General features: G+C 32.5%; 2 protein-coding genes and 1 pseudogene across 5 annotated transcripts; 1 reads left to right on the forward strand and 2 right to left on the reverse strand.

The window, feature by feature from the left end:
- Positions 1-364: 364 nt before the first annotated feature.
- LOC146919245 (xyloglucan-specific galacturonosyltransferase 1-like) lies at positions 365-3,405 on the reverse strand. The gene has a single exon (XM_085710573.1). It carries the CDS (start codon positions 2,045-2,047, stop codon positions 404-406), a length of 1,644 nt encoding a protein of 547 aa, XP_085566699.1. The 5' UTR covers positions 2,048-3,405; the 3' UTR covers positions 365-403.
- Positions 3,406-11,429: 8,024 nt separating this feature from the next.
- Positions 11,430-16,260, reverse strand: LOC146919246 (C2 calcium/lipid-binding plant phosphoribosyltransferase family protein). Of its 4 annotated transcripts, none has more exons than XM_085712529.1 (4): positions 16,087-16,260; positions 15,641-15,711; positions 12,173-14,822; positions 11,430-12,007 (listed from the first exon to the last, which is right to left on the reverse strand). In XM_085712529.1, exons 3-4 carry the CDS (start codon positions 14,773-14,775, stop codon positions 11,587-11,589), a joined length of 3,024 nt encoding a protein of 1,007 aa, XP_085568655.1. In that variant the 5' UTR covers positions 14,776-14,822; positions 15,641-15,711; positions 16,087-16,260; the 3' UTR covers positions 11,430-11,586. The 4 variants fall into 4 exon arrangements, with proteins under 4 accessions (XP_085568655.1, XP_085568658.1, XP_085568654.1 ...); XM_085712532.1 differs by having other exon boundaries at positions 12,173-14,811; positions 15,639-15,711; XM_085712528.1 differs by having other exon boundaries at positions 15,641-15,722.
- Positions 16,261-18,297: 2,037 nt separating this feature from the next.
- Positions 18,298-23,135, forward strand: LOC146919247 (replication protein A 70 kDa DNA-binding subunit D-like; annotated as a pseudogene).
- The last annotated feature ends 43 nt before the right edge of the window (positions 23,136-23,178 follow it).

Below are 23,178 nucleotides of genomic sequence, written 5' to 3' on the forward strand. Positions count from 1 at the left end.
TGATTCTTGATTAACTAACATGCTTTCAAAGAACAAGTGAAATCAAAATTTGATAAAGCAATTCTAATTCATTTTCATGCAACATCTGAACATATTACTTTTCAATCATGCAAGTGAATTTGATTTTTCACCAACCTATTCCAATTTTTTACATAGTTTGCATTTTGTCCTTTTAATTTATCTTCGGTTACGAGTTGTTGTTCTAACAAATTTCAAGATACAAACTTAATGATGGATAGAGCATGAATTTAGACAGATAAATAAAAAGTGTAATCATTCAACAAGGAAATAGAATAATTTAGTATTGTTCAACTTTATCACTTAATGATTACAAGTATTGTTAGTAACCCACCCCACTCCCCCCAAAAAGAGAAAATTTAAACCAAAATACTTTATAATGTTATCAATCCTTGAATCTGTTGGCCCTCTCAATCAGATTATTCATAGTAATAGCAAATGCATCCTGAAACTTATCAAGCTCAGCATTGTGATCACCATATACTAAACCAGGCAATAATTCATATACAATATATCTCCTCATATTTTCCCTTTCTCTCAACGAAATATTCCCAAGCTTTTCCACCACATTCACATTCATTTCCCTCACCTCTTTTTTGTCCATAAACACTGAATACTTGTCATAATCCTCTGGCAAATGCCAAGCATATTGATAATAAACCGTGAATGGATCGAAAAGAACAGGAATACATCCCGATACTAGTGAATCAAACACCGATTTTCTCGTTGGACTATCTCCCGGTGGCTGCAAGCAAAACTCAGATTCCACAAAAAGTTCTATAATTGATTCTGGCTCATTACATTTAGCAGAACTACAATTCAAAAACTTGCATTTACCGTCACTTTTGGAACTGCATTGGTCGATTAATATCGACCTTATGTGATCATCTGCATGATCCCGCGCTGCTCCCGCAAAACTTACAAGGTTCCTCCGGTTGGACCTTATGATTTTCAGCTGCCAATCGATTATATCGTTGTCTGATTTCGGATGAAAATAAGTCGGATGAGGAATTCCAATGTCGTTCACATGCCACGGTTGGCGTTCAATTAATAACTTAATGGGATTTTGCAATTTTTCAAGCTCTAACAATCTAGTTCCCCAAGGAGAGTCACTAGTCCTTCTAAAATCCCATGAAATTTTCCCCAAAACAAATACATGATCCTTACCTAAATTCCTTTTCCATGTAACTTGTCTCTCAAGCCACTTAACTAATTCCAAACTTAAACTATCTTTAACATCATTTGAAACATTCTGGAAATGCCATCTCAGCACATCAAGACCACCATAGAATGGAACATAGAAAAGTTTTGCATCATTTTCATTATAAACCCTGCATGGATGCTTCAACACCCTTGAATGAAAAATGAGTTCAAGTGAGTATTGATGAGTTTTATACCAACCTTTACCAAGTTTTGTTATTGGTTCACCAAACCCTTCATTACTTATATACCTGCAGAAATCTTGCCATGGAAGCATGTCACTGCATTGACCAACCAAATCCTTGTTAAACTTGGATGGTAAATCATACACATATATTCCTTTACCATCATCACAAGTTGCATTCTTTTTATTTTCAGACCTCCATGATCGATGAACCTTCAAGTGCTCCTCAATGATCTTAACTGCATTTGCAACCTCTTCATTATATGGAGTACCAATTGAGAAATTTCCAAGTTCTTGTGTTACATTATTACTAACCTCAATTTTTTCAGTAGTAGTAATAATGGAGGTGCTAATAGTGTTATTGTTTATGGAATAATTTGGGATTTCAAGGGAAGGATTAGTATGAGTGGCTGCAGAAAGACAATAGAAGTTATCATTGAGCTTTCTTGTAGAAAAACAAACATGAATGATGTTTCCTGTTATAATTGTGGAGAAAGAAGACCAAATGTATATAAGGATTAAAAGAAAGATTAAAGCAGAAATTCTACGTATGAAGCTGTATAGAATTGTAAAAGCAAAACAAGATTTTTGGGCTTCTAATTTTCTTGATAATTTGGACCGTTTTTTGGATAAAGACACTGCCATTTTTGTGATGAGAGTAATGTTAGGAGTTCCCTCAAAAAAGTAATGTTAGGAGTTAGGATATTCCAAGTGGTTTTTCTAGTAGAGAAAAATTTGTACATTATTTTCTAACCAATACCTATCATGCAAGCACGAATTAGATGATTAAATAATAACGTGTGCACGTCGTGGTGTATATATATAGTTTATTGTACGAACGTGGTACCATATACATATGCTTACTAATGTAGTGGTTGACGTTCATGATGCAACTAATCTTTATACTCTCAATGAGGATACATTCAAATATGATTTTTTTTTCTTTTTCAAAGGTCAACGTTACCATACAAAGTGGAGATTATATCTATCCTCAATTACCAACACCTTTCTTTTCTAACTTAACGAAAATCTTCGGTTCAAATTCCGTCTGGATCATGCAGCAACGTTAAAACTCTTGAAAGAGTTTGTTACCTATTTGGGTTCCATATTACTCGAGGGATTAATTTCCGCAATTATGCTTGCGGATGATACCAGGTTTACACACAAAAATTTAAACAAAAAGTTGTTTGGTAATTATATTTTTTTTATATTTACATTTTTTCTTTATTTTAAAGAAAAACTAGTAACTACATTTTTTATTAAATAAAAAGGATAAAAGTATAAATTAAATGATTAAATAAAAAATGGATGAGTTAATGCTCATTTGTCTTGTTCCGGATTTGATCAGGGCATATCCAAACTAGGTAAAATTCTTTTCACTCACACATCTCGTGCAACCCCCAATCCAATTGTTTTTGTTGATAAAATTACCCTTTTCAAATTCTATAACCCAGTTGATTTTTTTTTCTTCCAGATTATAGACATCACATGGAAATCCCAAATCTTCTATAGAGTTTACTCATGAGCTCTCCACTAAGAAGTCCAAAATCCACTATTGAGAGAAAAATATAAATTCATGTGTTGTCTCATTTTCTCTGCAAATACATCTCTTTTCTTAATTCTCTTCCAATTTTAAGTCTAAAATGGTTTAGTTTTCGTCTATAATTTTACATTGAAAACTAAACACATTTAGACTAAAACTAAAAACAGTTTTTGTCTAAATGAGTTTAATTTTCATCTATAAACAAAATCAATTATATATGTTGAGTGTTAGGAATACTCCAACCAATTTACAAAAACTCAAATTAACCACTTTGCACAAAGACATATTGTATTTTTTTTTTGGTTACAAAAATAGCATATACAGTATTATATTAACTCGTCTTTCTTTCACTTATTGGTGAAAAGATGATCTATATCGGCACTGGAAAGAATTTGCTTTAACAAAAAAAATAAAGAAGATAATAATTTGCACAAGATGATCTATATCGGCACTGGAAAGAGGATTTATCTGATCGATATTTTTTGCATGGAATCAATTGGCTACAAATCAGTCCAATTTATAGAACTTGTGATTTCCTTAAATGATTAGTGAACGTATTGAATTTGGCTTTGCTTGAGAAAAATAATTTGCACATAATTAAGGTAGCTTTAAACCGTGTTGGGGTCCAGTGTTAAATATTAAGATTAATGAGCAGTTGATTTATAGAAAAGAAAAAGTAAGGGAAATGTTAACTTGTGCCCTTAAGACACAAGTTTACAAGCCAAATGTAAAAACTTATTTTTGAAGATTGTGCATTCAATGTCTTGGAAAGTTAAAAACTTATTTTTTTCAATACAACACACATGTTTTAATTCTTTTTTTAGATCCTTAACTTGTGCCCTTAGGGCACAAGTTAACATGACCCAAAAAGTAAAAATTAATTAAGTCAAATGGTGTAATTAACAAATGGATGACTTTTGAGCTATTGAATTTGTCTTCACGTATTTATAAGTAACATTAAATATATTCTTAATTCTTAATTTGTTTTTTTCGAAGGAATTAATTCTTAATTTGTTGTAATTTAATTACTCACTAGTTTTTTTTTATTCCAATGGGAATATTTTCCAATTTGAGAATGGCAGTGTAGTTGAGACTTTCTTGAATGACATTAACAAGATCTTTACGTCTACGAGAAGGATTATTGATGCTCTAATTTTCTGATGAAGTAGTATCAACTTTGTTCATAAGAGATGTGCTAGTAATATTAGAAGTAAAAAAAGTAATTGTACTCTTAAAAAAATGGAACAATGTTTAATTTTTCTAAAAACACCATCATCAATATTGGGTTTCATTTTGTTTCCTTTTATCCTTAAAAAAATTCGTTTCCTTTTAAAAAAAATAGTTCAAGTTTAGTGTTTCTTAGTTCTTAAGTTTTTTCTATTTTATTTTTGTTTACAAACACTTATAAAGTTATACTCTAAACACTTTGATTTTTTTAGTGTTTAATGTTTGTAACTTAAACGACTAAAATGTTGAATGTTTGTAATTTAAAAGCTTAAATTATCTAACATTTGTAATTTAAGCTTAAAATTTAAAGAACAAAACAAAATGAAAAAAAATATATGCTAAAAGTGTCTAACATTTATAGCCTAAGGGACCAAAGTAACCGGTGCTTATAACTTAGAGATCAAAATTAAATGGGAAAAAGAAAATTTAAAAACCAAAGTAAAAGTTTTTATTTAGGGGAAAAATCAAAGTAAAAATTAAAAATATAAATGTAATTTAACATTTTTATATCTCCGAGGCCAAATATATATGTCCCAGATATTTATCCTTAAAATTTCAAAAAGAAGATCATATACTGTTCTAAGAGTGGTTTCATTTTATTTTGTTTGACAAAAAAGCAAGGATTTCAAGTTATTGTCTATATTTGTTATTTATCCTTTAGTTTGCTTGGGTTTTGGCATGTAATTTTATCCTTTCCATTGTAGATTTTGACAAAATGGAATACATTATTTACGAAAGAAGCATTTTGAAAAGCACTAGTAGTGTAAAATGTTTCTTTCGTAAATAATATATTCCATTTGGGTTACCTAAAATAAACATCATCTATTATTTATCATCAAATCAAATTATATTAAAATTATGATAGAAAACATGGACCGATTCCCTCAAAGACAAAAAAAGGACCAACGAGCCAACCTAGTCATGCTATTAGTAGGAAAAGCAAGTAAATATTAGGAGTATTCTTCATTGAAAAATTTAAGACATTTTTGTGTTCAAATTTAAAAATTGCAAATTTTAATAATGTAGTATTTATGCGTTGAGACCAAATTTTAAAAAGTTTATCTAAATTCATGAAAAAAATCTTCAAAGGAAAATGATTAATGGTGCGAAAAAAGTCATTTGTTATTTATCATTAAATCAAATTATATTAAAATTATGATAGAAAACATGGACCGGTTCCCTCGAAGACAAAAAAAAAGGACCGGTCTCGTCAATCCAACCTAGTCATGCTATCACAGGAATAAACAAAAGACTTTAACTGGCCACTCATTTGTTTTGTTGCTTTAGGGTGTGTTTGTTTTAAGGTATGAAATTAAATTATCGGGAATAAGATTCCTACTTATGTGTTTAATAAAACGTTTGATTTAAAAAGTTGTAATGGTTTTAAAAGTTGTTTGATTTAAAACAATTTAAAATAAAAATAAAAATAAAAATAAATGTGAGTGATAGCCGAAAGTTATGGTTAATAGAGATTTATTCTCATGGGAATGTTAAATTCTCATTCTTTAGCATGAGAATAGCAAGTTATGAAATTATGTGTAAAATCCACTCATAAGAATAAAAGCTACCTAGGATTTTTTTTTTTTTTTTTTACAAAACCTAGGAATAATTTTTTAAAACTTAAAACAAACACCCCTTTAGCCTAGGAATAATTTTTTAAAACTTAAAACAAACACCCCTTTAGCAGTGCTAGGTTATGACTGGCCTCTACAAAGTCCCAAAATTTTCATTTTTCATAGGTACATGTATCCACATTTTTACCTAAATGATATATTGTATATATTGACATTTACATCAATATTTCAAGCATTTGCATCTAGCTAAGTGGTAAGTGGTAAGTGGTAAGGGGCGTTATGATAATTTTAGTATTTTGCCAGTAAATTTTGTATTTTTAAACAAAAAATGGCAATGGAGAGTGTCAAACCACGTATAAGGGACCAAAATCAAAACAAACAAACCACTTAACCCATGTATTTTATATAGTTTTATTACTATAATATATTTATATATACACCTATTTAAAAAAGGGTGGGGATATTTTGACTCCAAATCTTAGCCTTTAATACTACTAGTGTAGTGACCCGGCGTTGCCCGGGATAGTCATAGAAAATATTAAATAACATGTTTATGGACACATACATGAAAAAAATTGAAATGATTTAAATTTAGAAATAAAAATTATTAACGAACATAAAATAAGCTATCTAATCTTGGAATACAAAAGTAGTAATTAATAAGTGTAGTATGCAAAAATAAAATATAATAAGTGCACCTGAGTTTCTCCCCTCCTCTGCAAATAAATTAAATAATATTTACTCAAGATCATCCAACTCCAAAGGCAAAAAATTGGTTGATTGAACACCACTTTTGTATTCTGTGAGTTCCCCCTTTGCAGCTAATACTCCAATAATATCTTACAAAAATGTGAAAGGTGAAGTTAATATCCAACGCAATAAAAAAAACAAAACTATAACAAATTAATAGGCAATAAATATAAGAATTAAATCATTAAAAAATACCAATTAGTTGTGAATATTCATTCCTAGCCCCAAAAATTTCATCATATGTTATGAACTTGAATGCATAAAAAGGAACAATTGAGTCATCAACCGGCTCGATGGTGGTCATATCCTTAAAAAATAGTCTATAGTCATGGCAAGTTGGTTTAAATTTATAGTTGTTCTTAGAAACTGAGATATTTGTTATCTCGTAACACATTCCCTCAACCAACATAGATTGATATTTTGCAACTTTGTCACTCCACACAGTACATTGAATCTTGCTCCTGAAATATTAGAAAGAACAAAAGTCAACAAAAATTGTGAATAATAAAACAATAATAAAACAAAACAAATAAAACCGGTAAAGATTAATGTTAATATAAAAAATAACTTTAAATAATGTAAAATCATGTTAGTTTGTAAAAGTTAATAAGGAAAAAGAACCGATGCATACTTTTTCATCCATGAAAACCATATCGATTAAATCAACCTGGTCTCTATCTTTAAAGTTTGGCATTCTCCACATTCTAATGATCCTAATCTTGAATCTCCATACTCTGTACTTATTATTGATTGTTATGCTATCAATGAGGTCAAATTTTGCAGCCATAATTTCTGAAAAAGAAAATTAGAAACCAAACTGATGAAATTTATTGGTTAAATAGGAATCAAATTTGAATGAAGGTATTGCAAGTGTGCGTAAACATGATTAGAAATTTTTAAAATGCTATTTAAAAATTCGTCTACAAAAATCAAAAAATAAAAATAACAAAAAGATGAAAACATGTTATATTAAAAAGCAGGATTAAAAAGTGGTTGATATATGTATATAATAATTATTTAGAAATAAGGACCTGAAATAATAGTATAGGTGTTATCATAAAATGATAGTATAGGTGATTAATAATATTAAAACGCTACTGGTGAAATAATAATATTTTAGGACCTGAAATATTATTAATAAAATCTAAACGCTACTGATTAATAATATTGAAACGAAAAGGACCTAAAAAAATAGTATATGTGATAATAGTATAGGTGATTAATAATATTAAAACGCTATGGTTGAATCGAAAAGAGAAAAAAAAAATAGCATAGGTGTTAGTTCAAGGACGCGAAACAGAAACAATATTATAGGTGTTAGTTCAAGCACCTGAAACTCGTAGGTGTTTGTAATGGATGCCAACAACAATAGTTCTAGGACCTGAAAAAAAACAATTAGTAAAATCAATCGTAGGTGTTAGTTCCCTCTTATATTATATATAAAAATAAAAATTTAAGCATAAGTAAAAGTAAAAGAAACAATAGTATTGGTGTTTGACAAACCTGAAGAAAGAAAAAGCTTAGATCAAAAGAAGTTTCAGTTTCAGTTTCTGCTCAAAATATGTGATTACGTGATTAAAAAATTCTCCTTTATTTATAGTTAAAAAAAACAAACCGAAGCCTTTTTTTCCTCAATGAAAAAAACTAATTGAATAATATGGTGCTAAAAGAGATAGTAACTAATTGAAACTTCTTTTCCTAAAAAAAAGAAATATTTAATGGATAGTATTGAAAGTATTATATATAGTTTGTTGAGACATTTTGGCTACATAAAATATTAGGAATTAAATATAAAATTAAATAAAAATATTTCAGGTCCTAAAATATTATTATTAAAATCAAAACTCTACTGATTAATAATAATAAAACGAAAAGGACCTGAAAAAATAGTATAGGTGATAATAGTATAGGTGATTAATAATATTAAAACGCTACTGTTGAAACGAAAAGGAAAAAAAATAGTATAGGTTTTAGTTCAAGGACCTGAAACAGAAACAATAGTATAGGTGTTAGTTCAAGGACCTGAAACTCGTAGGTGTTTGTAATGGATGCCAGCAACAATAGTTCAAGGACCTGAAAGAAAGAAAAAAAAACAATCGGTAAACTCACTCGTAGGTGTTAGTTCCCTCTCATATTATATATAAAAATAAAAATCTAAGCATAAGTAAAAGAAAATAGTATAGGTGTTTGTCAAACCTGAAGAAAGAAAAAGCTTAGATCAAAAGAAGGTTTGAGTTTCAGTTTCTGCTCAAAATATGTGTTTACGTGATTAAAAAATTCTCCTTTATTTATAGTTAAAAAAAAAACAAATCGAAGCCTTTTTTTCCTCAATGAAAAAAACTAATTGAAACTTCTTTTCCTAAAAAAAAGAAAGAAAAAAATAAAGGAAGATTTAATGGATAGTATTGAAAGTATTATATATAGTTTATTGAGATATTTTGGCTAAACAAAATATTAGGAATTAAATATAAAATTAAATAAAATATTTAGTGGATAAGATCAAAAGTTTGCTGAGATTTTTATGTCAAATAAGATGTCAAATAAAATATAAAAAAATATAAAAATATTGAGAATAAACGTGGAAGTGACACGTGGCATAAAAAACCTTACTTTATATATATACTACTAGTTTAGAGACCCGGCGTTGCCCGGGTTAGATATTAAATAAGTTTTATAAATTTGTGTGCACGAATACACGTGTGAGTATATTAGATTGAATTTATTTAAATTTATAATTATAATAATATCATAAAAATAAATATAAATATTTCAAAAAAATTTAAAAATAAATATAAATGATGAGATGAATGTTCAATGCAAGAATAAAAAGTGTAACAAAATCAATAATGAATTAGTCCAAGTGGTAATAGTTTTGGGTCCTTTAAACATGGACTATTACTTTCCCACCCTATTGCCTTCTCCCGCGCCCTGTAAAATTTTTAAAAATGCCCCTGTGCATTCCGGATTTTAAAATTAGGATTCATGTTTACTATTTCGGATTTTATAATCCGGACAATTCTTATGTATAATCAGTCATCAGACTCTCTCACATTTCAACAGTTTTGAGTTTTCCTTTTAAAAACAACAAAAAAAACTAAGTAAAAAATGCTAAAAACCTGTCAAATAAAATCATAAAAATATAAAAATAGTACCAAAAAATTCTAAAAATCAAATAAAACTAATCGAAATTTTTTCGGATTTTTATGAGAATATGAAAAATTAATAAAAATGAAAAATGGGTCTAAACGATGGAATTTTGGATTTTGAGGGGCGGAGTCCCGTAAGAAGTCCCTTCTAAGGGAGTCATGGTCCTTGAATTTTTTCTGATTTTCTGGGGATGTTTCGGAGCAATCCGATCAAGTAGCCCGAAAACCCGATTTTTGTTAAATAAAATATTGGTTTTTAAAAATAGAAAAAATAATAAAAATATTGAGAATGAATGTGGAAGTGACATGTGGCATAAAAAACCTTACTTTATATATATACTATTGATTATCAATTGATGGCTTAGATTGATTAATAATAAGTGATAGTGTAGACTTTAGTTTTCTTCTCTATTGGAGTTAAAACTCATCACCTCAAGATGGCAACAAAATTAATGACTTTTAATGGTCTGTTTTTTTAATTCTTCTTCCTTAATTTTTTTTTTGTACATATAAGGAAAAAAATTGGTAAAGATTGCGAACTGAAAAGTTGGAGTTTGTGCACGCGTATTATACTCTGCGGTATCAAGTTTAATCTATTATCTAATTCTCTCACTTAGAGCAAATAAATGGGATGAAGCTAAAAAAATTCCTCAAACCATAACAAGTATAAGAGTTTGAATAGTTTATTATGTCAAAGTTTGAACTGGTAATGGAAAAATTTACGATGATTGCTTTTCTACCATGCCTTGTTTCAAAAAATGGTTATCTTTGCTTGTCCTTGTTTGTTACTCAGAAATTCTTTTAACATCTTCTACATTTTTGCCATGATAGGGTTTTTATGTTTTGCTGATAAGCTTTTACCATTTTTTTTCCTTATCTGTACAAAAAAGAAAGGAAAATTAAGGGAGAAGAATAGAAAAAACAATCCATTAAAAGTCATTAATTTTGTTGCCATCTTGATGTTATAGTGTTAACTCTAATAGAGAAGAAAAGTAAAGTCTACAATATCACTTATTATTAATCAATCTAAGCCATCAATTGATATTAGGATTAAAGGCTAAGATTTGGAGTAAGTAAATAAACTTACTCTTGGAGTCAAAATATCCTCACCCTTTAAAAAAATAAAAATAAAAAAAATACACCCTAAACACATTGCCCCTCCATAAAAATATTGTTGGCTCCGCCACTGCTCTTTAGTGTGCAAAATATTTCGAGCCATATAGCCTTTCTCTCCAATGAAAATCTACCAACATAAAATTTAATATCTGATCTTTACATTACAGAGCTTTACAAAAGAACAAATGATGTAACTTGAGCCACAAGTTAGTTTGAGTTTGTTATTCATTCTCATGTTGTATAAATAGCCTACAAACACATAACAATCATTATGTGATCATTGCAATAAAATTTGATTGCTAATCATCTTCACTCTCTCTCTCAATTCTCTTACCCTCTCTTCACCAAATTCTCATTACTTTCCCTCTTCATAAAATCACCTTTACACATTAGCTTATATTCTAATCTTGTCAATTGTTCCATCAGCTACTAGTTTCAGAATTATAATGAGAACTTCATCAATTTCTCTAAGTTTCTCTCTTGGTCTGCTCAAGATCAACATCTTGAATAACTTTTACCAAAATTGATTATTATATAATTATATATGCAAATCTAATTTTAGATGTCAGATTTCTTGTTGAAAAGAACACTGAGTTCAACTAGTAAAGAGAATCAGAGTGTAGTGATTTGATGCTAAGAAATCTACATACAAATTAGTAGTCCTCCTCTGGTTAAGCTTGCTAGAACATAATACTACAAATTATTATTATTATTTATTGTAGTGTTACATAATGGAAACAAAATAAAGGTCACCAGATTAAAAAATAATGATAATAGAGAAGGACAAAAGTAAAGGTTGTTTGAATTGAAAACGAAGAATCAAGAATTCTACAACATACTATCAGTTCTTGCAGGAAGTCGACGGAAGAAGTTGATCGGTGCAGACGGAAGCCTGTTTCGAAATCTGGGATGCCTCATGAAATAGAAACCTGCTAAACCAGCCACCATTTGAAAAGGAGTAACATATAACACCAAAGCAGCTAACAAACAGAAAGTAATGAATAAAGAAGTAGCACGCGGATCTCTCCAGCTCAACAGTGCATGAATCCTCTCACCCTGGCTAGCCAAATCACCTACAACCGTTTGTATTCTACCAGCCACGCTCCTCAAACGATCATACCGCATTCTTACAAGGTCAGGATTTTTGCTTGTTGGAAAAGTATCAAATTCCTCATCCATTTCATCGGGGTGTACTACATCAGCCTGTGAGATTCTTGTGTTCATGTGTGGAGGGTATCTTGGTCGGTACCTGATATTGAAAATAAAGTTGGTTATTAGTTAGTTTAGAGTTAGTTAAGTTGTTTATCTTTATGATCTTTTTCATTTTCATATGCAATCATGTATAAATAGGGTGTCTTTTATTTATTATTATGAATTGATCAAGTTATCAATAAATGAGATAGTTTAGAAATACCTGAAGTTCCATACACCTATCAAGAATAGGTAGAGAAAAAGTGTAGGCAAAATCAACTCCGGGAAGCAAACCAACATGAGAAACAACACATGAACAAGGACTGTTGTAATAGGATTTAACCACATGCAAATATCACCTAACCATTTTCCAACTGCAAACACACCAGAAAAAACTGTCATGAGGCGAAAGAAGTTTGCCTTGCTACGGCGCATGCTCCATAGATGTGAGTCAACATCTGACATGTATTCCACCACTTCTTTACGAAGCGGTGGCTCTGCTCGACCGAGCCGCGCTGCCACTATGTTTACTGCTTGGTGACGTAGCATATCGAGTTGCATGACTGCGAATGGCCTAACGTAATGCATTTTCGGGAGAAGTGGTTTTGAGTATAGGTAAAGCATGTTTGCAAAAGAAGTGCATGAGAATCTTATTGCCAAGTGAAGTTCTCCCATTTTCTTAACACCAGTTGGGTGAAGAACAAGCAATGGATATGAGTGTGTGTAGATCCGTCCTGTTTCAAGAGTCGATATGCGAATTCTCACCTTCCCAATTTTCAAGTCTTTGTTGTGACCCTTTTCACCACTGATTTGGGAATTGTCAAAGACACCTACTGTGAGGACTGTGGCAGGATCAAAGACCTCCCAAGTGTATTGCTCGTTGTATTTTGGCGACAAGTTGTCAACAAGTGTCCTTGTTCTGACCCATTTGTGACCGTATTTTGCTACACAATATGTATCAGAAGTGCCTCTACCATCCCTTGTTTTCATTGGGTGGAGTCCTATTGCATTCAGCACTCCGAGTTCTAAAACACCAATTGGTGGCCTCCATAACTGTTTTGCAGTGGGGCGTAGATCGCTGCTGTAATGAGTTGATTCATCAAGAACATGATATCCTCCATCCAGACATAGCCGTAGCTGAATTCTGCTTGCAAACTTTTCTCTCTTCAGCTGATCAACATCCACGGCAACAGGCTTTTCCAAGTTGAACCATCTAGAATGAATGATTCTATCATCCGCACGCCTCTCCACAGCGTTCAGCGGTATGGTAACCCTCCCAATGATCTCATCTTTTCCCGGACCAACTCGATCTTCAACCGAAAGTATTACATGATCTTCAAAAGGCTCGGCAGCAACAAACAAAAGATCTTCATTCCATTGTGGGTTTAGAGTTCTAGCAGGAACTGTCTTTGTTTTCAGCACTTGGTTTCCTATCTGCACCTTGACATATGCATCCGGGAAACGGTTTTTCTCCGTTGGAATCAAGTCTTGTGCTTCTACAACATTGACACGGACGTACCACAACCTCGGAGCATGATAGACCTTTGAACGTATCACTGTTGTAGTAGCAGGCGTGCTGTCCACAGGTGAAGCTGCATCCGAATGCCATGCATCAGAAAATGCTTCATCTGCTTGAGTACCAATCCAAACAGCTAGCATCAACTCACCTTTAACTTTATCCCCTTTCTTATCATCAAGGCGATACCATTCGGGTGCCAAAGGACTATCTGGTGGAACTCTTAAAGGAATCTCGTTGATGTCAAACCTCACGATACCTACAAAATCATCTTTGATGAGATCTTTGTCCTTGATCACAACTTCTAGTACAGATGCTTGCATTCTCTCCTTTGAAAATGCAAAAACCTGATGCCACTCAGGATTCTGATTCTTATCATAGTGTTTGGTAATACCTCTGTAATTGCCGATTCTCACCTCCACAAATGGATCAAGACTCCCGGTAAGATCCATAGAAGGAAGCTCATGGGCCTTAACGACCCTGACATACAAAAAATACATCCTTTCAACTAGATCATATGTACTCGCGGTCTTGTCTTTATGAACAACGCGACCGCCAACAACCCTTCCTCCACCGAGAAACGGACTTGTTTCTTTAAGTGCAAAATCAACCGGCTGTAGTGATGTAACTGAGTGCATGTGTACTAGCTTCATAGGTTGTGGTTGATCAGCTTTCATTTCATCAGCTTCATACTTCGGTACATAGTGAGTATCTGCATATCCAGTGGAGTGTTGTTGATGCTGATGCCGTTGATGGTTTGTGTTAGGGAGGTGATGAAATGTGTGTCTTGAGGACTCAACCTTGTCACGAGATAAACCATTCATCATTGAACCCGTAGGTCCGTGGACTTCAGCATGATTATTTGTTGGCAAGGACTCAACAGAAGGATTTGGAATTGAGGATTTTATGGTTGGATTATCAGTGATGTAAATTTTAAGGCCAAGCTCACCTCTTACACGAGAGAAAATCCCGCGCTTTTCCAACGGATAGTGCAAGACAACTGCATCAGCTTGAGGGACAAAAGAAGTACCTGTGAGGCTAACTTTACCAAGAAATGAACTTGAGTTAGTAGCTTTGGAATGGCAATGGACATAAGCTTCAAGAGTGAGATAGTGTAGATTGGAAGGATCTGATATGTTGAAGTAGAAGCTCTCATTCCAAACAGGATTAAGATCCTTTTCTTTAATGGTTGTTCGAAACTTTTGGCCGTCGAAGTAAAGTTCTACAAAGGCATTAGAAGAACCTTCTCCATCTTTGGGTAGTAGATTGTGAGCACCAACCACATCTACCCCTAACTTTAAGTTGATCATAATTAAATGTGGTTCCTTAACAACTGAAATTTAGATAATTTAGATACCTACAAAGAGAGGAATACAAGTTATGAGAAACTGCTGAAATTTTTAACAGTGGTACAAAGAAGCTTATATTATGATATGCCTATTTTGTATATAAGTATATTCATAATAAAACATCTAAAAATGTGATAAGATCAGATAAACTGTGAACACATTCTAGGGAAGGCATCTTCTAGTCATTATACCCATAGTGAGAGTTATGTGATCATTAGATTTAGCCTAAGATCAAGAAGTATTTTGTATTTCCAAACATATAAGGAAAGCTATTTGTTAATCTACAACAAGCTACAAAAGATGGAACTATCTCATAACCAACATAATAAGATCAAACTATATAAACAAATTGGTATTAAAGCTCCGGTTCCTTAGAAAAAATGGGTCTGACTAATGAAAGTAAAGTCTGACTAATGATTGTTCTAATAGAAAATTGAACTCAAATAGTACCAAAGCGAAATCAAATTTAACCAAAGTTCATTTCGAGCTCAACGAGCTAGTTATCAAAGTATAAAAATTGAATATATCTATCATCACATAAAAGGATTAGTACAATTGCAAGTATATATGTGTATTATTAATGCATATTTCCAAAACATTTTTGTAATAACAAAACCCATACACATTCAAACCAACTTTGTTTCTAGAATAAGACAATGAAATAGTGTAATATCTAGTTTAATATCTAGCAATAAGGTATTGCATGAAACAAAAAAAATGATAATAAATAAACTGAAAAAAAATCATATCTTTACACAAACAAAAATCATGTGGCACAAAAGAAAAAAATGTAGTAGTAATAAAAATGGCAGAATTAAAGTATCACCTTGAAAAGTTTAAGAAGATCTTTGTGTGGTTGTTCTCTTCAAAAGGAGAGAGTTGAAATGAATGGCTTCACTTCAAATGAACTCAAAGAGAAAAAGAAAAAGGAGTCAATATTAATTTACCTCTTCAAAAACCGAGCTCTCATGTATAGAAAAATTTAAGTACACGCATTTAAATAAATAAGCATGTGACTTGCACTGATACTTTTTCAGCTCTAATTTAGTGATCCATTAAACACGGCTCATACACATGAGCTTTGCACAGTTGAAAAATATATATATATATATATATATATATATATATATATATATATATATATATTTATAATAAGATAATAATATGATTTACAAAACTTAAGAGTTTCTAGCTAGAATAATATAAGAAATGATGAAAAAAGTTCTAAATAAGGAAATAAATAAATAATTTGAAGATACAGTAGCTACTTACCGATAGTGTAATAGCTTTACACAAGAATGTGGTAGAAAGCTGAAAGAAGAGTGGGAGAAGAAGTGTTAGAAGTATTTAGTGAAAGGGTGTATAGCAACAAACAAGAACAGAAACACTGTCTCCAATGCTTCATCATATCATATATAGAGGAAAAGACAAATGAGCTTCATTTCTCTGACTCACTACTGGTACACTGACAGTGCTACCGTGCGGGTCATCATCTTAAATATATACATGCAACCTGCATCATACATATATCAATAATATCAATTCATTTCCATCTAACCTTACCTTACCCACCCAACACTATTTTATTTTTATTTTAAAAGCATAATATTATATTTATTCTATGGTTAAATTTAAATATGTTTCAACTAATTGATTAATTATAATAGAAATCACTTATTTCTTTTATATTGATGGCGCTCCGAGAGGATCCATGACAAATGACAATGGGGATGAGTGTCGGGTGAGAAGCAGGAAGTCCTTCCTCCACCCAACCCCATTGACATCCCCATAAATTTAGATATAGATGACTCTGCCAGTGCATATACAAATAAATGATGGCCCCTTTAATTGCAAGCATGGGTTAGCATTGTTCAGCAGAAAAAGAGTATGGTGTTGTGATACCAATTTGAGGTCATGTACATGTAGTAAACATCATGGGTTCCATTGACTTCGTAATTTTTCCCAATAATTTTATTACGTCGGCATATAAGGTCTAGCAATAACATGGGAGACCTCTTAAATGTATGAAAGGCAAAATAAACTTTCTTTTTTAGACTGCCACAATTAAGGCCTATAAGACCACGTTCGATGTCTCTATCTCAATTTTCAGAGATGTTCGTGCTCGATTGGTTAGAGACATGAAATAATTCACACCCATGTGATGAATTTTCTTTTGGGTCATGCTTAACTTGTGTCCTAGACACACATTAAGAACTAACAAAAAAAATGAAAGATAAATTTTGTATTGAGAAAATAAATTTTTAAATTTTTTAGATGTTAAAAGCATAATTTTTAATACTATATTTTCACATTTGGTTTTCTTAACATGTGTTCCTATGGGCACAAGTTACATTTTCCCTTTTCTTTTTATTAGTATTAAAACTATATATATTTTTTTTTGAAATTAAAACTATATTTATTCTTTCGTAGAAAAAATGAAAAAGAACACAAATTATATTCAAAGTAGTTTTTTTAAGGGAAATGCAAAGTAGTTGTAGCAAAAAAAAAAGGTAAGATGTATATATATATTTTAAGAAATTCGTATACTTTTAGATTGTAAAAATGATTGAATTTATAATAGACCAAAGCTTATAGGTCAATTTTAACTAAACAAACAAAACAATAAGACGGAAAATCAAACAATGTTGTACCAAGACAATAAAAAACAACATTGCACTCAAACAATGAAATCACAAAAAAAAAAATGAATAGTGGTCAACTGTGAACTAATACTTAAACAATGTCTAAAAATCTAGCGACAATTGATGTCATTCTTGGTAGTATATGTTATGGTCCTCTTCATTTTTATGATTGAAATAATAACTTATAAATTGATACCAATTTGATTAAAACAACGAAAAATAAGTATGTAGTTCGTATAGATCAAAACATCGTCTTAGTCGCAAATATAAGCTATGTCATGAATTTTAATTTTTTGAATTGACAACCGTAATTTTAAGTAATGATCTATGGTAGATCACTTATGAAGTTGGTCCATTGAAGAACTAACCTAAAGTTCAAATCAATAAATCTTACAAGAGACACTAGCTAATTTTGCCGAGTTCTACCTGTTCATCCTCGAATTCCAATGGGAATGTCTATCTTCTATATTCTAATGTGTACTTCCCCTTGCATCGGATTGAGAATGGCGTACATAAGTGGCGTTGATTTGTCCTTATGTGTTGAATCGGCGCAAAAGAGGGCTTTTTGTGGGTAGACAGGATTTTTGAGTTAGATCTTCTTGTGCGTAAGTCGCATGTTTGCCTGACTAAATTCAAATTTATGCGTTGGTGTCAGAGTTTGCCTCCCTAAATTCAAATTGATTATGCTTTGTATGTGTTTTGTTCTTTGTTCGCATTCCCGTTTTCCCCCTTTTTGAAGTCTTTAAATACCTGCATGTTCTGGTTGTTGTACTCACTTTTACAAATTGCAATTTCAACCAGTGAGGAGAGTTTGTTGTTTCGTTTGAGAACAAAGTCTGTAATGGATAACTCATTTGACTAGGTGTCTTCTGTATCGCCTGGTAGAGAAGGATGAAGGCTTAAGGTTAGGGTTCTGAGGTTGTGGGAGGTGCCAAGTTTCTTGAATCCAGAGCAGCCTAATTCTATAGAGATGGTTCTTATTGATGATAAAGTAGTCTTGATTATTATTATTGATATCTGATTGTATGTAGTTTGTATTTGCTGTTTAGTTTATGTATAAATTTCTAAATGGTTTCTATGAATTTTGGCCGAATTTTGATTATATAGGGTTCAAAGATCCATGCCACCATCAGGAAACATTTACTATACCTGTTTCAGAAGAAATTGGCTGAAAGTGATGTTTACACGATGTCATTTTTTGTTGTTGCTCCCATTGTTGGTTCGTATCGCACTACTTCCCATCCATACAAGTTAAGTTTCCAGATGAAGACCAAGGTGCAGAAGACTGAAGGTTCCATGATTCCCGTCAATGGCCTTTCTCTAACCAAAATTGGGGAAGTGTCTGGACATACTACTGATCAGGATTATTTAATTGGTGAGAAATCTCTTGGTAGATATGATCTCAACAATTTATTTTCTCAACCTAAAATATATGTTTTTTTTAATCATTTGATGCATTTGGTAGATGTTATTGGCTTGATGATCGGGATATCTGTTGAGAGGGAGTATGTTAGGGATGGGAAGGTTACCAAGATGATTGTTTTTGAGTTGACGGATGACAAGTCTTTGTTGTTATTTTGATTTTTCTGCAAGAAAATATATGCATGGTTAATGTGTTGATGCGTGATTCATGTTTTATGTAGTGGTAAGATTGAGTGTGCTTTGTTTGGTAGCTATGTGGATAGTCTTCAAAAAATGATGGGGAAGACTACTGGGGGCATGCCTGTTGTTGTTGGTTGTTCATTTTGCAAAAGTGAAGATTTTTCGAGGTGTTTATTATAAACTTGAGGAAATTTATGGATTGTTGGCCTTGTCCCGTAATTTATATATGTTTGTTGAATGGTGTGTAGACAGGGCATCTATTCAAAATGTGACAAACAAACCTAGGGTATTTGTTAACCCTCCATTTAAGGAGGCTGTCAAGTTTAGAGAAGGGTGGGTGTTGGTAATAAGTGCCAGAAAGTAGTATTTCAAATGATTATTTACGGCACGTTTGTTACTTGTTTCACAAGTTATTCAGGGAAAAGCCGAGAGAAAAGTGATTATTGACCTATTACGCTTTATTCATCTTACTCTACCCATTTGTGTAGGAATTGAGTGCCAAAACATCAAGCAAGGACCCAAAAAAAAAAACAAAAGTGGGCAAAAGCTACTTCGCCACGGCGAGAAGAAATCCTGCCAAGCGAAATATTTTGCCAGGCGAGCCTAATGGCGAGCAGTTCCAGAGAGTTGGAAAAACAGGACAAGAGCACTTCGCCATGGCGAGCAGAAATTCTGTCAGGCGAAAAAAGGCGGTTTCATTTGATCAAAGTGACGTGGTATAAACCCGCTGGCAAAGAAAGCTTAAGTCGCCATGGCGAGCCAAACTTCGCCAGGCAAAATGTCACTTTTTCAACATATGTATAAAAGCTCATTTCCCTCATTTTAGGGAGAATAAACAGAACATAAGCCACTTTAGGAAGAGAGAAAACAGGGGAAACACATAGAGAACTTCAATGAGCAAGGGGCACAAGGATTGAAGGGATTCACAAGATCATTGAGACATCATGGCTTGCTTCCATTCCATCTTTTCTTTTCTCCTTGTAAGGTTACCATGACAATGAGTAGCTAAACTCTTTTTGTTGGGATTAAATGTAGTTAACTCTATTAGTATGTATTCCCTTTGATTTGGATGTTGTGTGATTCTAAATCATCTTATGATATTGATGTTATTCTTGCTTTTCATTTCTATCCTATGAATTTGAATTGTTATTGAAAAATACCATTTGAATCTAGTTGAGAATAATCTTCTATTAATGCTTAGGTTCTAGACATGGAACTTAGGTTTGATAATCACTTTGAATATTGGAACCCAAAGCTTTTGTATCATTGTATAGCTTGGGAAATCAGCTATACAACGATACAATCGATTATTGGATTGTTTAATAGTTTGGGAAATCGACGATTGAACGACCCAATAGAAATCACGGCATCATTTGGACACGAATGATGTTGTTGAGCAATATGTGATAATATCAATTGATAATTAAAATCCACAACACTAATCCGAGAATACGTATATGTAGGTTGATGAAGTTTAATCCCAACATAATCATTTCCCTGTTAACTCTCAACTCTTTTATAATTTCATAGTTTTCTAGTTTATGAAACAAAACTTATTACCACTCCATTACTTAGAACGATATAGATTGTTGAACGGCTTAGAATATCGCACCAGTCCCTGTGGAGACGATTTATAAATACTTACTTTGTTTGATGCAAAAATACTACATCAGTTGGCTGCTGTGCAGTTTTTGATATAGTGTTTATGTGTTTTTTGGTTTTATTACATATGCTGCAATTTTTTTTATCTATAGTGTTGTTGTTCATGGTATTGAATCTTCTGCACCTGTTGCCTCCCTTGGACCTAGGATTAGGCCTTCGTTTGAAGAGGATTTTTTGCGAATTTATCCTAAGAAAACCATTTATGAATTGGATGCTACTGGCGAGGATGGAACTTTTATTGTCTTTGTTGTTGTTGATGGTTTTGTTGATGGTCAATATCCTACCTGCAAGTGCCATAGGAGTGTAACTCCTGATTCCGGTGCATATTATTGCAAGGGATGTGTGAAACATGTTTTCCACATGGTTCCCAGGTTTTATATCTTTTTTCTTCGTGTTTGTGGTGTTTACGCGTTGGTTGCCATTTTTTTTGCTGATGTGTGTTTCCTTATAGGTACAAGGTGAAGCTTTTTGTTAGTGATGGAGGAGGTGATGTTGTTTTTGTTGTTTTTGACGGTGACATGCAGCTTTTGCTCGGTGTTCCCTGCAGTACGTTGGTGTCAGCTGCTAAGGTTAACAACATAAAAATTCTTTTGATAGTGGGTTTTGATTTTATATGTAGTGTGTTACTTTTGCAACTTAAAATGTTTGGTGATTGGGCATATGTCATTTCTGTGTTTTGTTTTACCGTATGATAGGCTGAGAACACCGATTTTTACCAGACTGAGTTTATTGGCTTGAATGGAAGGAAATTGCTCTTTAAGGTTGAAAAGAATTCTGCTGCAAGTGTTTTGTTCAACGGATCCTTTAAGGTGAAGAGGGTGTGTTCTGATCCATTTATTATTGAGATGTTTTTTACTACTGGAAAGGACAACACCCGTGATACGGTATGGTTGTTTGTATTCTATGTATTTTTTTTGCAGACTTAGTATTCTAAATAGCTTGACCAATTGTACTCATTGTATTTTGGTTAACATTTGGTGGTGTGCAGGCTGGATCCGGAGATGTCGTGGAAGATGATAGTGATACAGATGAAGATCAAGATGTGGTTGATGAGACTCATCAGGCAGAGGATTTTGTTCAAAGCTCATTGGATGTCCAGATGATGATGTCCCTGTTACTACATAATTTGAGGACACTATGTCTGTTGTTGAGGTATTTTTCTTTGATTGATAGATTGTTGGATGCGGTGTATTGTTTGTCAGGTTACTTTCATATGGATGGTATTTTTAAGTTTGTTGATGTTTTGGCTATGTTGACTGCAGCAAGTTATCTCCCTTGCTGCTATTAGTGATGTTGGAGATTCAGAGGGCATTGATGCTGGTGATGGTGCTTCTCTTGGTGTGGGTTTCGAAGACAATCTGAAGTTTCGATATGCTCACAATGTTAAGAGAAACTTGGTTGATGCTTTCGACAAGGCTGCAGATGTTGTAGGTGACATGCCACCAAAGATCATTAAAACTGAGAAGTAGTGAGTACCTATGGGGAATGTTGCTGATTTGGTCCATGGATTTCTAAATGTTTATTTGAATAAGGGTATTTGTGTGGTTGTGTTTGTGCATTTCCATCTGAAACTGCTGACTGTTGTTGTCCTTGCCATGTTGATGGATCTGCTGTCGTGTGTGTATTGTTTTCTGTTTATCTGTAATCCAAGGTGGTATGTGTCTTAAGGTTGTAATTTCCATCGTTGTCGGTGTTGTAAGAAAGCATGTTGAATGAATTCGGTTTTTACTTCTTGCTCATAATTGTTGCAGTTTTTTTTATTGCGCTCCCATATGCAGTCTGTATTATCATTGTCTATTGATGAGGTTGCATTTGATTTAATTGGTTGGTAGTTGTTTGAATAGTAGACTTTATTTGGAGACATACCTCAATTAAGTATAGTGATTTTGTGGTGAGATTTTTATTTGTGATTTGTAATTGGTTTAGCCAATATCATACCTACGAATTTTGATTTTATTTCTGTTGCTGTGTGCAACAAATGTGTTTGGCAACCCAAATTGATTGGCATGTTTATCATGCTTGGGGGCTACAAGTTGACAGACATGTTGCTCAGGGGAAATTAATTTTGGTCAGTTGATGTTTTTTTCTTTGAAGGGTTTGTTTTATACATGTGGTTTGCTAAACCTGTTTATTTTTCTTTTGTAGTGTTTTCCTAAGATTGTGACTGATCACTACGTATTTTACAATTATCCTAAGATTGTCATTGTCGATGATGACACTCAAAGAAAGTATTCCATTGTTACTGGTGGTTTAGCTATAGCTGGCAGTCTCCGCAATGAGCGTGTTGTTTCAAGGTTGAAGCGGTTTCTACTCTCAAAAGCTCTTCGAGTCAGAGATTACTTGATTTTTAGTTGTCAGAATCCTATCAAAGTAGTTAATTTTCGCGTTGTTCAGTCTGGAAATCGAAGTAATTAATTAATTCTGATAGTTGGTTTTGAATTTTGTTTTACCATCAAAG

This window comes from Medicago sativa, chromosome 5 (genome assembly GCF_051527215.1).
Source record: "Medicago sativa cultivar Bolivia chromosome 5, Bolivia_mono, whole genome shotgun sequence".
Taxonomy (NCBI): Eukaryota; Viridiplantae; Streptophyta; class Magnoliopsida; order Fabales; family Fabaceae; genus Medicago; species Medicago sativa.

Bases quoted from the DNA above. Each gene is read 5' to 3' on its own strand.
- LOC146919245 (XM_085710573.1), bottom strand. From the start codon at position 2,047: ATGGCAGTGTCTTTATCCAAAAAACGGTCCAAATTATCAAGAAAATTA.
- LOC146919246 (XM_085712529.1), bottom strand. From the start codon at position 14,775: ATGATCAACTTAAAGTTAGGGGTAGATGTGGTTGGTGCTCACAATCTA. The intron at 12,008-12,172 runs GTATTTCTAAAC...TTTCAATATCAG, and splicing joins ATAGGTGTATGGAACTTCAG to GTACCGACCAAGATACCCTC.